Raw genomic sequence first — 18,226 nt, forward strand, 5'->3', positions numbered from 1 at the left:
TGAGTTAGGAGTAGTAGTTAGACAGTAGAATAGCTAGTCCCTGCTTGTATAAGAGAAGGTTGCATCAAATATTGGGTTGGTAGTTTGAGTAGCACTCAGAGGAGGAGGAACTGTTTTTTCTGAGTTTTTTTTCACTATTCATGGTGTGCTAGGCCTCATGGGCCTTGCTGGTAAACAGCTTGTCCACTAATGGTGTCCCAGGGTTTGGTTAAGAGATTGTTTGGAAGTTTTTCCTGTGAAATCTCTGGTACTTGACCGGATTAGTGGATTTGGAGGAAGAACCTCTGTCCTGGGAAGGCCAAGAGTAGAGAAGATTCCTTTGCTCGCCATCTCACAACCTGTGGCTGGATCAGTGGTGACTCATTGCAGGAGAGTTCCAGTTTTGCCTTAGTTTTGAAGGATTGGAGGGAAGTTTTGCTATCACCCTTCCTTCCCTAGAGTGGGGACTTTGGAAAAGCTATTTGTTCCCTGCTGCCTGAACCTTTCCTCTGAAAGATTCCAAATGTTATCTGAAAAAAGAGAACTGTGAGTAAGACCTTTTTGAACCATTTGGTAGTCTTCACCCTAGGGAGAAGAGGTACAAGTGGGGTTATGCTTTGTGTAAGCCCTGTTTTGTCTGTCAGTATTTTAGAAGAAGATTTCTGCCCACACTTAGGATACCCCTGTCTATCTGGGAAAACTTACTTTTCCATGTCCTGGAGGGTGAGGTTTCCTAGTCTGTGTGCCAAGGGAGACTTGCACAGATAAGGAAAATTGGAGAATTGTGATAAAACTGTTGTGCCAAGAGCTGATGTATATAGTGCTACAACTTGCTACTGAAGAATTGCTGCAGTAAAAGTTTGTTTGGACACCCAACCTGAACGTCCATAATATTTTATTGGCACTCACATTCCAATTCCCTCCACCTACAACAAAGAGAGATCTCCCCAGGAGAGAAAGAGTCATTTCCACACCTTGGGCCTTGGAAGAATAGTCCTTCCCAACGCCCTTCACCATTTTAAAGATCCTGACACCCTAGAGCTGTGGAACACAGAGAAGATTTGGCCTTGGGGATCTCATGTAACTCCTGTTTTCCAGGCCCACCATCGGAAGAGAGGCTACAGATAGATGAGCATACCTGGTAATTTTTCATTTCTCCTAGGACAAGCAGGATGGTAGTCCTCACATGTGGGTGACATCATCCGATGGAGCCTGGCATGGAAAACTTTTGTCAAACTTTCTAGAAACTTTGGCCAGCATACTGAGCATGCCCAGCCTGCTACTATCCACGCGTCCACGTGAGGTCACCCTTCAGTCTCTTCTTTTCTGCGGTGCAGTTGCCTTGCAGTCTGTGGAGCTCCAACTGTTTGATATTTTTTGGCAAATGTTTGCTATTTGTTCCTGATCCTTGTCAGGCCCCCCTTCACGGTCGATGCCTCCTAGGTATGGTAAGCCTTTCGGTGAAAGTTTTTCCAACTTGCAGTCGATTCCTGACTCCCCACCCCATGGTGTCTGTCGGTCATCAACCGCATGCTGGCTATTTTTCATGGCATCGTCTGATTTTCATTGGTGCCCCCAGTGCCCGCGGACCATGCCCATCACGGATCTACACGAGGTGTGCATCCTCTGACTGGGGGCTTTGCACGACGTCTGCGGGTGCTTTCTTTGCGATCAGATGACACCCAAAGGGTGTCTGGCGAGTGTCTTGACAAAATGAAGAAGCTTTTCGGGACCCCAAAGTCCTCCACACCTGTGTCAGTCTCTTTGACACCCAAGGATCGTGGTGAGCTGTCTCAGTCGCTCCCTCTCGCAACCCCTCTAGCTAGCACCCCCAAGGATCAGGGAGAAGGAGATAGATCCTTGATGGTCTTTACATTCCCCCAAACCTCAGGGTCATCGACTTCCTCGGTGCTGGGGAAAGACTGGGCTGAGCACTGGAAGCGGTCCCAGAAGCACCTGCAGTGATCACCGTCCAGGCATGGTTCCGGTTCTGGAGCGGCATCAGTGGCTGCCGAACTGCCATTGAAGCGGCACCGGCCATCGGAGGCCCCATCCTCCAGTGGCCCCGGTAGCCTGAGGCTTTCCCCACCGACACCGGTGCAGGGCACCATGCCTCCTCGGTGATCCAAGGATGAGCCGGTGATGCCTCATCCCCCTCCATCAGTCCTGACCACCTAGGACTTCCAGAAGGAGTTGGACCACAGGGTGCAATCGGTGGTGCTCAAGGCACTACAGAGCATCGAGCTGCCGGTGCCACCGATCCCCATACTGGTGCCCGAGCCTCCACCATTGATGTTATCACCTCTGCTAGAGTGTCTGGATGTCCTTCTTGGTGCCCTACCAATTCAGCCAGTGCCCAAGGAGACTTCGATGCCCCAGCGGCCACCGATGCCCTCCACCGGAACAATATCGGTTCTCGGGTCCTCTGAGGAGGAAGATATGGCCGGTACCATGTTTCATTGCCCACAGTTCCTCGCGCTGTTGCTGGACCCCTCCAGCTTGCCATGGCCGATGATCCCTACGATGCCGGGGGATTCTTTGATGCCTTCAGTGCCCTCATGGCCTCTGAGGACCTCGTAACCCAGGGCTGATGCCCCTCATGGCCCTTGGTGTCCTGGCCCAAGTGAGGAAGAAGGTCCCTATGACCCTTGGGGTGATGACTCCATGAACTCATCCTCAGATTACTCCTACGACCCCCCTCTCGGAACCCTCTCCTCCAGAGGAGCAGTGTCATTCACCACTCAAGGACTTATCCTTTGTGGGGGTTTGTCAGGGCCATGGCTGAGGCCATCCCCTTTCAGTTCCTTATGGAAGAGGACCACATTGCAGCCTATCAACTTTACATGACTCAACACAACCAAAATCTCTGGAAGCGAGTCCAAGATTCTGCAGAGGGCCTTCCCCAACACCAATAGGAAGCCCTTGCTGCCATTGCCTCTCTGGGTCTGGAGGCAGGAAAACACGAGGTGCGCTCCACCTACGATGTTTTTGAAACTGCGGTCCACCTAACCGCCATGGATATCAGCGCCAGAAGAATGGCTTGGATCCTGGCCTTGGACCCCCGGCCAGAGGTCCAGGATAAGCTCGTCGACCTCCCCTGTACAGGCGAGAATCTGTCCGGGGATAAGGTTCGGGATGTGATGGCACAGCTGAAGGACCATCATGATACCCTCCAGCAGCTGTCCGCTAGTGCCTGAGAAGGGTCGTCCTCAGCCAGGAAATCCTCCCAGCAATGTTCTTGTAAACCTTTCTATTGGCAGAGGTTCCAGGGGTTGCCCCCGCCACCAACGGGCCCCCAGGGGTTTTGACTGGCAGAGAGGGAGCATAAGTCAGCTAGCAGTTCCCCTGGCAGCCGATCTTCCAGTCAGCGGCAAAATCCTTGGCTTCGCTGGTCACTGGGAAGAGATAACATCGGAACAATGGGTCCTCTCCATTGTCCGCCAGGGGTACCGCCTACATTTCAGCCGGCTCCTGGAGACCTCTCCCCTGTGTCCATCGTGGGGTTCATCTGCCCATTTGGCTGTTCTTCAGATGGAACTCTTCACTCTCCTCCCAGCAGGCACGGTGGAACTGGTCCCTTGCCATCAGCAGGGCCAAGGGTTCTACTCAGGGTATTTCCTCATTTCGAAAAGGAATGGCGGCTTGCGCCCCATTCATAATATCATGACATTGAACAGGTTTCTCATAAGAGAAAAATTCAAAATGGTTCTCTCTGGGCAAGCTGATCCCACTCCTCCGAAGAGGAGACTGGCTTTGCTCCCTCGACCTGAAGGAGGCTTACCCACATATTGCGATTGTCCCCAACCACTGGAAGTACCTCCGCTTCGTGTTGGGGAATGCACATTTCTAGTACAAAGTGCTGCCCTTTGGGCTGGCACCAGCCCCCCACGTCTTTACCAAATGCTTGGCGATGGTGGCTGCCTATCTCAGGCATCGCTCGGTCCATGGGTTCCCATACCTGGACGACTGGCTGGTCAGGAGTGACTCCTGCTCTGGAGCCTTGCAGCTCTGGCACAGATAGGAAGTTGCCAATAAAAAAAAAAAGACCCAATACATTTCTTTTATGCCATGTGCAGAGCTTAGTCTGGAGAACACTGGAATGAATGCAAAGAAAAATATTTTCTAAGTGCACAGTAACATTTCTTAAACATTTCCCCCTTGCTTTCCTTCTTTTAAATTCTGTATGGAAGGACATGTGGTCTAGTGGTTGGTTTAGAACTGTGGGATGTTTATTGAAAATCTGAGGGATTAGTATGTAATGATATTTCTTCATGGAAAGGGTGGTGGATGAGTAGAATAGTCTCTCAGTGCAGGTGATGGAGACAAAAACAGTAACGGAATTGAAGAAGGCATGATAATAAACACAGAGGAGTGAAGGGGAAGGCCTAAGAGGCAGTGCAATTGGAATTAAATTGGACAAACTGGATGGGCCTTGTGATCCTTATTAGTCATCTATGTAACTCACCTCTGCTCATGGCTTTCTTGTGACCTGGGGCAAATCATTTTATCTTCCTGTACCTCAGTATATTGTAATTTGGTATTAATAATAAGATATTTCCTCTCTTCCTTCCCTTTTGGAAGCTTATATGCAGTCCAAATACCAGAAATGCCAAGCTAATCCACACAGAGGTAGCTGTTTGCAAACATCTGAAGCCAACATATTGTGATCTGGCTCGGGTGAAAAGTGCTATTTGAATCAAAATTATTATCTATAATGTTAGTTCCATTTGTAGCAGTGAACCATGGAAAAAAAAGCATTTCTGAGGCATAAGGAACTCATGATATACTGTGCTTATAAAGGATGCATAATTTATATTAATCTTCTTTTTTCATGTATTGAGCTGGCATAGTAGCTGTAGAAGCCGGAAGGCTCCCTTGCAGATCTGTGACTCATCATTAAGAATCAGGTTGAGAACTGCAGTTTCAGTAATTAATGGCATGCATTTAGTTATTAATGTGACAGGCAGTACAATTGCTCTTCAGTGCACTTTCTCACCTGGGAGGTTTGTTATTAGGTAGCTAGCAACTTGTGGCATTTTAATTAATAATGCCCATTATAGTAAGAAATTCCCTATTGAGGGAGAAAAGCTCAAGAAGGAGAGGTTTTTCTTGTGCAAAGGACTAACTGATATATACTTGGCCTTGGTAGTCCTGGAACTTTGATCTTTTGAATTTTTTGTTTTATTTGTGGTGGGTATCTGGGGTTTAGGTGGATTTTTATTTATTTGTACTCAATTTATATATTTTACATTGTTAGAATGTTGTGAACTGCATTGAACAATTTTTGTAAATTGGAAATGTGGCATATAAATTATTACATGAAAATGATTTATCCTAATCCTGATCTGCATGCTTTTTTTTTCATTTTACACTTGCGCATTTTAGTTTTATTTTTCCTTTATCTGAATTAAATTTGGCAAATATTTGTTAAACATACCAACTCATAGCAAATAGGTTTTTGGGGGGCTAACACGAAATGCAAAAATACATGAAGAAGTATTATAAAGGAGTTGACCAAAGCTAGCATGATAGCTATCAATAGCGTTTCAAGATGTATTCAAGGGAATAATCAGCTTAACCTGATCAACAAGATTCTTATGCCCAATAAATCAGAATATCACATAACCAGACATTGGGTAATATTTCTTGAATGCTCCACAGGTTCCTTCAATGAAATCAGTAGCACCTTTGACTCACTGCAGTTACCTCTTTCTTTCAGGTGCCACCAATGTATATTTATAACACATCTCCTCATCTAATATTAGCAAAACTTGTGGCTGTATGGCTAGGTAGAGCACTAGAAACTTTGGGAAATAGGGTTTTTACCATTTTGTTTTTAAGGTAAAGATGCATAGTACATAAGGCCCCGTTATTAATATAAAATATAATGTAAAGATAGAAACCACTCAGTCTACAGAACAGAGGGTTTGCAAGGAGCTAGCAAAATGGAAAATGGACGAGTCAATAAGGCTGGATAAGGGTGCATCCTAAGATATTAAGGGAGCTTAGAGTTTCTGGCAGTTCCACTAAGTTCTGTTTAAATCAATCTTTGGAAAAAGAATTGTCTCCAGAAGTGTAGAGGTAAGGAAACAGTACCATTTTTTCAAAATTGAAAAAAAGGAGGAAACTAGTCTGACTTCAGTGGTGGTCACTTCTAAAGGACTAGAGTGAAATATCTCAAATCCAGTGGATAATAGAATGGCTTTACCAGAGGGAGATCATGTCAAACACATCTGATTAATTTATTTGGCTGACTAGCACCAGAGTGGTATACATTTATTTATTTAGATTTTTTATATTCCGCTTTTCGCACTTTTTTCAGCACTTCAAAGTGGATTACATTCAGGTACTGTAGGTATTTCCCTATCCCCAGAGGGCTTACAATCTAAGGGGGGTCATTTATCAAAATGCTATAAGGCGTTTTCTCATGCATTAAGCACCTTTAACGCATGCGAAAATGCGATGCAAATCTGAAAAAGAGGAGGAGGTGGGGTGGGCTTACTGTTTTGCAAAGCCCTATTGCAGGGGGAGAGAGAGAGATGGACTCTCTACCTGGGAAACATCAAGCTAGGTTGAGAGAACATTGCACAAATCTCATCTTTGAGTGAGTTCCCTCACTCCGAGGGTCATCAAATCTTCACAAGAGAGCACTTTTATGTTCGTACGTCTCCCTTTGAATGTCAAAGTGGCCCCTAACCCCTACACTAATACCTAAACTTTATCTTGAGTTACTAGGTGGGCCTCCCATAGAGATATAAATATCTATCTAGTGTTAGGGCATTATGGTTAGTCTCTCCCTCCCCACTAACTGCCTTTTACCATAAGACACACCCCTTTTTCTATTGCATGCAATATTTAGTGCATTTTGATAAATCCAGGCCTAAGTTTGTACCTGAGGCAATGGAGGGTAAAGTGACTTGCCCAAGGTCACAAGGAGCGACAGTGGGACTTGAATCCTGGTCTGCTAATTAATAGTCCACTGTTCTAACCAGTAGACTACTCTTCCTCTATACATAGATTTCAGTAACAATTTTGACACTGTCCTATGCATGAGAAGAAGAAGTAATCAAAGCAGGACCGGTGCAAGGGTAGTAGGTGCCCTAAGCGACTTCTGCCTTGCTCCTGCCTCCCTGGTTTGTGCTGCACCCCTCCCCCCTTTTGTGCTGCCCCGCCCAACTCCTACCTCGTTCACACCACCCACTATTTGCTTCTCTACTCCTTTGTGCCATGAGAGGCTCCGCTCACGGTACCCCCTAAGGGTCAGTGCCATAGGCTACCGCCTAAGTTCGCCTAATGGTTGCGCTAGCCCTGAAACATTGAAGCCTAGGAGATCGGTCACAATCTGGTTGACTCAGTTGGAAACTAGAAGAGTGATAGATAACAGAGAACAGTAGTTCTCTGTTATCTATCACTCCCCTTAAATTTCCCTCCCCTTAAACTCTTCCCCCTTCCCTACCCGTCAAACCCTCTCATCCTGATCCCCCCTTAACCTCTCCCCTCCCCCCTCCCCCCTCTCCCTTGTCCTACCCCTTCCTATCCTCCCTGTACCCTATCACAATTTTCGTTCGATTCACCCACGAAGAAGTTACTTATCTAAGGTTGCTTTTACCAGCCTATTGTAAGGCATCTGTATAAATAGGAATATTTTCTAATACCATGTTTAAATATTGTTTTTTGTTCATATATTTTTTCTTCTATTTATCTGTTATTTATAAAAAAAAAAAAAAAAGTTCTTCGTTATATGTAATTGCCTCCAAGCAAGTTTTTAATTGTTCTCTGTAAACCGATTTGATTTGCATATTATGTAAGAAGATCGGTATATAAAAAACTAAAAATAAATAAATAAATAAATAGTAAATTTATTTATTTTTATTTATTTATTGTTTTTGTTATACCGAGTTTCATGATAGGCATCACATCAACCCGGTTTACAAATAACAAGGAGTGTAAAGCATAACGTAACGTAAAAAACAATATTTTCAATAAGAACCTTGAACTTTAAATACATGAATCAGAAAAGGGAGAGGGAAAGTTACAAAAAACAAGGAAAATAAACTTGGGATGGAAGGGGAGAAATTGAACAGCACAATATTTACATTTCAGCCTATTGATACATTAGATGGATTTCCCTCCAAGGAAAGAGAGATTATCAGTGGAATACCTCAGGGAAAAGTCCTTGAGCTGATTGTATTCAGGTATTTTCATAAGTGATATTGAAGAGGGATTAGTATGAAATTTTTGTCTTTGGCAGATGATACTAACATTTACAACAATACCTAAACTCTAAATGGAGCAGAAAAAAGGAGGAATGATCGAGTCATCAACTAATATAAGGGCCAGATATATTAAGCTTTTTTCTCCTACGACAAGCAGGATGTTAGTTCTCATATGTGGGTGACATCATCCGATGGAGCCCAGCACAGAAAACTTTTGTCAAAGTGTCTAGAAACTTTGGCGAGCAGACTGAGCATGCTCAGCCTGCTACTATCCATGTGACCACATGAGGTCCCCCTTCAGTCTCTTCTTTTCCACGGTGCAGTTGCCTCGCGGTCCGTGGAGCTCCATTTTTTTTTCAATTTTTCTCTCAAATTTCTTCAAGTTTTTCAATGATTCTCGGCGGGTCCCCCTTCACGGTCATTGCACGCCCAGTATGGTAGGTTCTTTTCTACTTTTTGCTCAATCTTGCGGTCAGTTCACGACTCTCCACCTTCTGGTGCCCATCGGCCACTGACCGCATGGTGTCGAACGGTTTTTGTCAGTGCCCCCAGTGCCCGCGGATCATGTCCATTACAGACACACATGAGGTCTCTATCCTCTGCCTGGGGGCCTCGCATGATGTCTGTGGATGTTGTCTGTGGGATCAGATGACACCCAAGGGGCATTGTGCACACCTCGACAAAATGGAGAAACATTTCAGGACTCTCAAATCCTCCACTCCTGCGTCGGTGTTTTCGATGCCCAAGGATCACAGGCTGCCATCCCCGTCTCTCGTGGTCCCTTTAATTTCCACTTCCAAGGATCATATTGCGGGAGATTGATCCTCGTTGGTCTCTCCCCTCCCCACAACTTCGGGGTCATCGTCCTCCTCAGTACCAGGGAAAGACCGAGTCGAGCATCGGAAGCGTTCCTGGAAGCACCGGCACCGGTCTCCATCCCGACATGGTTCCGGTTCCAGGGAGGCATCGGCAGCTGCTGAGCCGCCATCAAAGTGGCATTGGCCACTGGAGGCCCCATCCTCCGGTGCCCTGGTAGCCCAAGGTGTTCCCTACTAATACTGGTGCAGGGTGCTGTGCCACTCAGGGACCTGAGGATGAGCTGGCGACGCCACGTCCCTCTTCATCAATCCTGACCATTCAGGACTTCCAGGAGGAGTTGGACTGCAGGGCGCAGTCGGCAATGCTCAAAGCACTGCAAGGTGTTGAGGTTCTGGCAAGACTGACACCCATTCCGGTGCCTGAGCCTCTGCCATCGATGCTGGCACTCTTACTGGAGTGCCTGGATGTCCTTCTTGGCACCCTATTGACGCAACAGGTGCCCAAAGGGCCATCGATGCCCCACCAGCCACCAATGCCCTCCACTGGAGCAATCCCGATCCCAGGGTCCTCTGAGGAGGATGAAGCCTCTGGGACTGGACACCCTCACCCATGGATCCTCAAGCCACTGCTGGGCCCTTCCGGCTTGCCACGGCCAATCACCCCCTCGATGTCGGGAGATCCATTGGTGCCGTCTGTGCCCTGGGCCCCCTCAGAGCCCAGGGTCAATGCCCCTCATGGCTCTCTCCCTCAGCATCCTGGCCCAAGTGAGGAAGAGGTTCCTTATGACCCTTGGGGTGATGAATCCACAGATACATCCTCCGAGTACTCTGACGACCCGCTCTCAGAGCTTTCGCCTCCAGAGGAGTGGTGCTGGTCACCGTCTGAGGACCTGTCATTTGCGGGGTTTGTCAGGGCTATATCTGAGACCATCCCTTTTCAGCTCCTTATGGAGGAGGATGCACACCAGAAATTGCTGGAAGTGCTCCAATTCATCGACGCACCTAGGGAGGTTGTAGCAATTCCGATCCATGACATCTTCAAGGAACTCCTCCTCCGCATGTGGGAGCACCCCATTTCCATCTCCCCAGTAAGCAAAAAGGCCGATGCCACATATTTGGTGCAACAGGATCTGGGGTTCAAAAGGAGGCAGCTCCCCCACCTGTCGGTGGTAGTGGAGTCCGCTCTAAAAAAGGCCCGGTGCTCCCGCACTCATGCCTCCGCTCCTCCGGAATCTCTGGAAGCGAGTTCAGGATTTTGAAGAGAGCCTATCCCAGCAGCAGCAGAAAGCACTTGCCATCATTGCCTCGCTGGGATTGGAGGCAGGGAAACACGAGGTGCACTCCACCTACGATGTTTTTTAAACTACAGGCATCGGTGCCAGACGGCTGACTTGGCTCATGGCCTCGGACGTCCAGCCGGAGGTTCAGGATAGACTCGCCGATCTCCCCTGTACAGACGAGAACATTTTTGGGGAGAAGGTCCGGGATGCGATGGCACAGCTGAAGGACCATCATGACACCCTCCAGCAGCTATCTGCGAGTCCTTCCGAAGGGCCATCCTCAGCCAGGAAATCCTCCAGGCAAGGCTCTTGTAAGCCCTTCTACTGGCAGTGGAACTATTACTCTCCGGCTGCCCGGACTTGCACACCCTGGACCAGTTCTAGGGGTTGCCCCCGCCAACAGCGGGCCCCCAGACCCCAACCAGCACCCCAGCAAATACTGGCCATGGGCTTTTGACTGGCGGCGAGGGAGCAAAGATCAACTGGCAGTTCCCCTGATACCCTATCCACCAGTTGGGGGCAGGCTCCTCAGCTTTGCCCGTTGCTGGGAAGGATCATGTCAGACCGCTGGGTCCTTTCCATCGTCCGCCAGGGGTACCTTTTGCACTTCAGCCGACTCCCAGAGACCTCTGCCCCATGTCCATCATGGGATTCATCCACTCACATCGTTGCTCTTCAACAAGAACTCTGCCCTTTTTACAACCGGTCCCTAGCACAAAGCAGGGCCATGGGTTCTACTCAAGGTATTTCCTCATCCTGAAACGGAGCAGTGGCTTACGCCCCATCCTCAACCTCAGAGCGTTGAACAAGTAAGAGAAAAATTCAAGATGGTCTCCCTGGGCATGCTGATTCCCCTCCTCCGAAGAGGGGACTGGCTTTGCTCCCTTGACCTGAAGGAGATATACGCATACATTGCAATTGTCCGCGACCACAGGAAGTACCTCCTCTTTGTGGTGGAGAATGCACATTTTCAGTACAGAGTGCTGCTGTTTGGGCTGGTATCAGCCCCTGTGTCTTCACCAAATGTTTGGTGGTGGGGGCTGCCTACCTCAGGCATCGTTGGGTCCATGTGTTCCCATACCTAGATGACTGGCTGGTCAGGAGCAATTCCTGCTCCAGAGCCTTACAAGCTCTGGCAATGACAGTGTAGACTCTGTAGTATTTGGGGGTCATGATCAACTTCCCCAAATTGTACCTCTGCCCGTCCCTGCAGCTGGACTTCACAGGCACCAGGTTGTCAGGCAAAAGCGAAAGCTTTCTTGGTCAAGGATCAGGCGGTTGCCCTCTCCTCACTGGCCACCCTCATCTGCAGCAGTGGAAGGGTATCAGCCCTTCTCTTATTCCGCCTGCTAGGCCACATGGTGGCCTCTGTCCATGTTGCACCATTTGCCTGCCTCCGCATGCAGGCCCCTCAATGGGCCTTGCGGTCTCAGTGGCAGCAAGCATCCCAGCATCTAGAGACTCCGATCATGGTGATGGACCCTCTCAAGCTGCTCTTGGCCTGGTGGGAAGCCCTCCCCAATCTAGAACGCAGACTTCCCTTCCAGCCCACGCTGCCCCAGGTGACCCTTACCACCGATGCTTCTCCTCAGGGGTGGGGAGCCCACACGAATGGTCTGTGCACTCAGGGCCTTTGGACCACCGCCGAAGCACGCTGCCAGAACAGAAATACAAGAAAGAAACATATAAAACCAAAGATCAGTTAATGCTTAATAAAACCATCATGACCAGATGTAAGAAAAATCATAACCTCAAAATAGCATGGATTGACTATAAGAAAGTTTTTGATACCATCCTACATTCCTAGATAATAAATTGCCTTGAAATGTACAAAGTAAACCCTGGATTGATAGAGTACATCAAGTTCATCATGAAAATGTGGCAAACTACACTCCATATGAATTATGAAAAAACATCAAGATCCAGCAAGGAATATTCCAGGTAGTTTCTCTGTTGCTACTCTTGTTTTGTCTGGCACTGAATCTACTGAGTACTCTTTTAACTCTTTGGACTAAGGATTTTGCTTTAATCTCAGATAGACACACATTTATTTTATTTATTTATTTATTTTTAATTTTTATATACCGAGGATCTTGTATGAAATACAAATCACTCCGGTTTACATAAAACATTGAAATGTCCAAAAGGGAGGGGCTTTACATATAACAATAGAACAAATATATACATATTACATGTAACAATAGTACACATGGTACATAGATAATATCGCACCTACTAGTTGTACATGATGTGATGCCTTACTGCTCTTGTGATTATTTAACAGAGAACTCTGAAAAGTAAAGAGCTTCTCAGATGACATTTGGCCTGGATAAATGTGTTAAAGTGACATTCATTAGAAGGAAAACTAAGCAAAGTGAAAACATTTTCTTGACTAAAGTCTGTAATATAAACAAACTTAAGCAGGTGGGGTGTATATACAGTAAATAGGAGTAGATGAAAGTGCAACAATCCAGCACAAATCACTCAGTAGAAAAGGTCAGCAAAGAATATTACAGGAGACTGAAAATAAGGTTGAAAATGACTTCAACATCACCGAAGCTACACATTATGAATGACAATCAATTTGCACTTCCTGCATTCTGATACAGCTTTGGAATAATAGACTGGCCCCCAAAACCAGTTGGAAGTAAGAATAAGAAAACTTCTCCACGCTCACCAACTAATGTGTTAGAACTAGTATATGCTGTGACTGTACATCCTAAGTCTGGAAAGATCATGGGTCTTACTGATATTGATAAAACATACAGAGTTTTTATCTACATCTCCAAGCATTTTTCTAGAGCTGGCAATCCTTGTGATCTTGGGTAAGTCACTTCATAGTCCATTACAAACTTAGGGGTCTGTTAACTAAGCTGCAGAAGTTTTCCTGGAGGGAGAAATACTATGGGATCCACAAAGCTGTGGTAACTGGTCCCACAGCGTTGTGAAACCTGCAGTATTTTTCCCAGTGAAAAAATACTATTGGGAAAAATACTGCAGCTTACGTGGCCCTCATCATATCGCAAGTGTCACGGTGGTCGGCCAGTGTTCTGACTCAGGAGCAGGAGTGGGGCTGGATCAAGATGAAACGTGCTTGAACAAGACTGGAACAGGAGGGACTTTGGGTTGAGCCCTCGCCTGCAGGTGGCCAGCAGGACCTGGACAGCAGGAACACATGGAGACACACACCTGGAAACGTGAAGGCATCCACAGGAGCAGGGCAGAACTGCTGCAGGGACAGAATTCAGAAAGGTAGCCACTAAAACAAGAACAGGATCAGGAGAGACAAAACAAAGCAAACACCATACAGGAGCAAACTAGAACAGAGGAACATGAGATACTGGAAATAAACTAAGGTAAACCAGGAACACAGAATATGTAAACTTGAGAGTGAGGTCAAAATAAGCCCAAGTTAGGACCGAGGACCAGCGTGAGAGGGTGCAAGAACCAAAACAAACATGACACCAAGATTAGGACCATAGCACGCGCCAAGCCCCAATCAGGGTATTGAACTTGAGGCTGGAATATAAGCAGACTCCAGCCTGAACAAGATGGCCACAGCAGGACATTTCTTTCTTTCAAATTATTTTTACCCCACGCTCGCCAAAGTTCGGGGCGGATTACAATAATACATGCATAAAAGCAAGTATGTACATATATAATCAGTTTCAAATCCAAAAGGAGTGCAAAGAAGTTATATATATGTATGTATGTATGTATGTATATAAAATGCATTAGAAGCAAGTATTTTTCAGTGAAAGGATTTTCTAAAACAAAAGGCCATGATATGAGGCTGAAATGGGGTAGATTGTTGAGTAGCATTACAAATACTCCTTTATAGAAAAATAGACTCTCAGTGGAGGCAAAAAGAGTAATAGAATTGAAGACAGCATCGGATAAGCTTGTAAAGTAGTGAAGGTAAAACCATTGATCAAGTGAAATCTATGGCATGAGCATTACTGGGATACATAGCACCCTGGGCAGTTGAAGAGAAGGGGATCTTCCTCTGATATTACAGCCAGATAGGAGGAGGAGGTAGGTCACTCTCTGATGATATGGCCAGCCAGCTGGCCTCCTTCCATTGCCCATCTTTACTGCCTCTTTCTATAGCCTTGGTATAAGACATTAAAACAGGACAGATATTGGGCAGTCTAGATGGGCCTTATGGCACTTATTTACCATCATTTTTAGCCTAGTTTCCTTCAGTTAAACTAGCCGTTTTAGATCACTATGTCTCTGTCATGGACTGGCAGGCTGGAGTCAGGGAGTACCCCCAAAGATGCAGTACAGGGCTGCCGGACAGGATTGGAGCTGGTATTTTGCCTAATTAACCCCCTCCCCTATGGTTTGAGCCCTTAGGTTATGGGGGCTGGTAGGACTTGTCTTCTGTGGAGCATCAGGACATGGACTGGGAGCTGAGCACAGGCTTGGAGCTGAGGTCAGGCATAGGTTGGACAAGGCAAGGCAGGTTGGAAGCTGAGTACAGGAACAGACTGGAAGCTGAGGGCAGGTGCTGCCTGAGGGCTGGATAAAAGTACTGACTATCGGCTGGACACAGGTACTAGTTATGGACTTGGACACAGAACAGAAGCTGGGGCTGGATCTAAGGCAATGCCTGGGAAATAGACAATGGCCTGAACTGGTCTGGGCTGGGCAAGGACTGGACAAGGACAGGGCTGGACTAGACCAGGTCAGGACTAGATTAGATAGGTAACAGGGGTGCCCAAAGGGGCACAAGACTGAGCAAGGTAATCCTAGGAAATCCGGTGGCCATAAGGCAAGACAGGAAAGTCCAGAAGAGTACAGAGCATGGCAGGGAGGCCTGAGAGGCTGCAGAGCAAGGCCAGAAGGCTTGGAAGGGCCCAGAGCAAGGCAAGAGGCCAGGAGAGGCCTCAGCCAAAGGTGAGAGGCTAGGAGAGACCTCAAAGCAAGGCAGGAGGCCCAGATGGGCCGCAGAGAAAGGCAGGAGAACCAGAGACCACAATGCTAGGCAAGCCAGGAAGCCCAGAGGCCAGAAGGCTAGGGAAGGTAGGGGTCCCAGAGGCCACAAGGCTAGACAAGGTAGAATAGTGAGGCAAGAGAGGCCAGGTCAGAGAGCTGAGGTGACTCAATGAAGAGGTTCTAGGGCATTGACCAGGCTGGGTTAAGTAGGGCTGAGGATTGGGCGTAGTAGGACCAGAGAGGAGGTAACTGGCAAGGTAGTGAACAAGGCTTACTGAGGACTCCTAGTGGAGGGAAGACTATGCAGCAGGCTGTACCTTGGCACTGGAAGATTGCACAGCAGAGAAAACTGTGACAGTCTCTGTGTGCATGTGTCTGTTCTGCTGTGTGGATTTCCTCTGATTTTTGAATTGTTCATCCAATTTAATTCATCAACGGTTTTCCCACGTGAGTGATCACTGTTGGAGAGCCTGAGGCCAACTAGGGGCGTTCTTTCACATGTGGCACTGTGACAAAATACAGCCTCTATGGAAACAGGTTGCATTGTGGATCGAACAGCTTTTAGACTTACATGGAATTCTAGACCCTGGCTTCATGTTACTCCACTATCCCCACATTCCCTAGGAGAAACCGTACAGAGCATTCTGTCAACAAGTCTTTATTGCCACAAGGCTTATAATAGCCAGCCTCTGGAAGCAGACTGAAGTGCCATCTTTAGCAATGGTACAACAGAAGGTACATTTTTATTGTAAAATGGCTGCCATTACAGCAGAACTACACGATTCTTCCTGAAAGTTCCGAGAGACATGGACCCCGTACCTACAATGGGAAACTGGGCAATCCGGCTCGAAGACTCCCTCTGCATTGGATGCAACCACCTGCACTTAAGAGACTGAACAACCCTACACATAGACTTTGTAGTTTCTCACCAGTTTCTCACTTGCCATGTAGTCAATCGCAAGTTTTCTGAATCATTCCGGTTACTATTTGGCTGGACTCATGGATGGGAGGGGGGGGGGGGGAATAGAGGAGCCAATGGTTAAGTATATCTTGGTTTATTCTGTTCTCAATGTTACCGCATTATAACACAATGGTTCATTGTTTATGCCTTTTTGTATGCTTGCTCCACTTTTGTAAACTAATAAAAGTGTAAATTGAAAAAAAAACAAAACTCTTTTGGGATAGCTCCCCACACTTCTCCAAACTCCCCAGATTTCCCATCATTGAGAAGGTGTTGAGAGGTCAGGATTGATCTTCATTTGCTCCTGCCCCACCAGTGCCATCTTGGAAAATGGCACTAGTTGATCTGCTGCTCTCTTTTGCCCCACTCATATTTATTTATTTATTTATTTATTTATTTATTTATTTATTTAATTAAGGTTTTTATATACCGGCAATCATGAGAACATATCTTGCTGGTTTACATGAAACGGGAGTGCATTAAATACATCAACTAGAACTGTGGTGACCGAAGCAGCAGTTACAAATAACAAGGGTAGCAGAACTTGGAGAAGAAGGAAGAGATAGGAAAGAATAAACGGTATACAAATAAATTAAATGCTATGAGTGGGGCAAAGGAGAACAGCAGGATAGAGACAATTTTCCAAGAAGGCACTAATGGTGCAGGAATGAGTATGGATTACTATTGCTCCCTTAACAATGGTTTAAGCTGGGAGCAGGTCTGGCAGGGAAGAAATTTGTTTTGCAAGGGGAAGAGTCAAAGGGCTAGAGGAGGGGCTTGAAAAGGCTATCCTTTTATAACATTTATGAGATGGGTAGAGGTTGGGGGAGGTTGGCTGATTGTCCAATGGACCACCAAGAACAATTTTTCTAGAGTGGGGGAGCCTTTTACAAACACTTGAGTCCTCTTTAATTGGCATCCAAGAGCATCAGTATGCTGTAGCTCCTGAGTTATACCACTTGAGGTGTAGTTAATGTTTCTGAAATAATGCAGCTTGCGAAACTGAACGCAAGCCACCGTTATTCTGTTGGCTTACTAATGAGCTGATTAACTTGCATTTGCATGCAGCTCAGCTCATTAACATATCTGCATTGTGCTGGGCTTAGGGTCCAGGAAATAACACACATAACTTTCAAATTCCACACCTTATTTCCTTTTTTGCTCTACTAATGTTTTTTAGAATACATGCAAAAACATTAGCACAGCATAATAAAAAGGCCCAGTATGATGGAACTCCTTCATTACCAAGCTGCTTGCCCACAGTTAGTGCTTATAGGTTACTGATTACAAAGTTTGAAATACAGTAAAATACCATACAAGTCAACTCTCTAAAGAAAAAGAGAAGCTGATATCTCAGTGAGGTCACAAGACATTGTGATGTCATTAAGGAATTATAAAGCTGCCCTGACATTGGTTGACATTAAGCATTTTGAAAGTTGAGTTTCCATTGGTTAGTAGTCATAACCATATGTAAATGTTTGTACCAAAGAAGGAAATTAAGCAATATGAAATGTTCACACAACTTCTCGAACATGTTTCTAATTATTTTTTTTTTCAATTCAGGTTAAAAACTTATTGGATATGAGTGTTTTGGCCTTCATTCCCACCATTATTATTGGGATATTAGGGGGCCTTCTGGGAGCTCTATTTGTGTCCATGAACATAAAAATGAATGCATTACGAGCAAGGATCTTTAATGCAATTGAGAGGAAATCTTTTAGAAAAATGACCAAGGTCCTAGATGCTCTGCTGGCTTTGGTAAGTAAATAATGGAGTTACAGGACAGTACTTGGATTCAAGATTAAATTATTGTTTCTAACTCAGCATCTAAGATAGTGGTTTGGAGCATGAGTAGTCAGTGAACAGAAAACAAGTTTTTCGTTTGAATCCATCATGTTAAAATTGTCACCTAAAATATGTTCTGAAGAATTCTAATGATGCTAACTCTAATGGTAACATCAAAACTAAAATGAGAACATTCATTGAAATACATCAAGGGGTAGATTTTAAAAGAAGCGCGATCAGCCTACT

General features: G+C 46.0%; 1 protein-coding gene across 1 annotated transcript in view; it reads left to right on the plus strand.

Annotated features, from left to right (window-relative positions):
* LOC115083383 (chloride channel protein D-like) overlaps positions 1–18,226 on the plus strand; it is a 472,614-nt gene that overhangs the window by 63,027 nt on the left and 391,361 nt on the right. The window contains exon 7 of the mRNA XM_029587184.1: positions 17,759–17,953. Within this exon, the coding sequence (XP_029443044.1) occupies positions 17,759–17,953 (195 nt within the window). The remainder of the gene's footprint in view (positions 1–17,758; positions 17,954–18,226) is intronic.

This window comes from Rhinatrema bivittatum, chromosome 2, assembly GCF_901001135.1.
Source record: "Rhinatrema bivittatum chromosome 2, aRhiBiv1.1, whole genome shotgun sequence".
Taxonomy (NCBI): Eukaryota; Metazoa; Chordata; class Amphibia; order Gymnophiona; family Rhinatrematidae; genus Rhinatrema; species Rhinatrema bivittatum.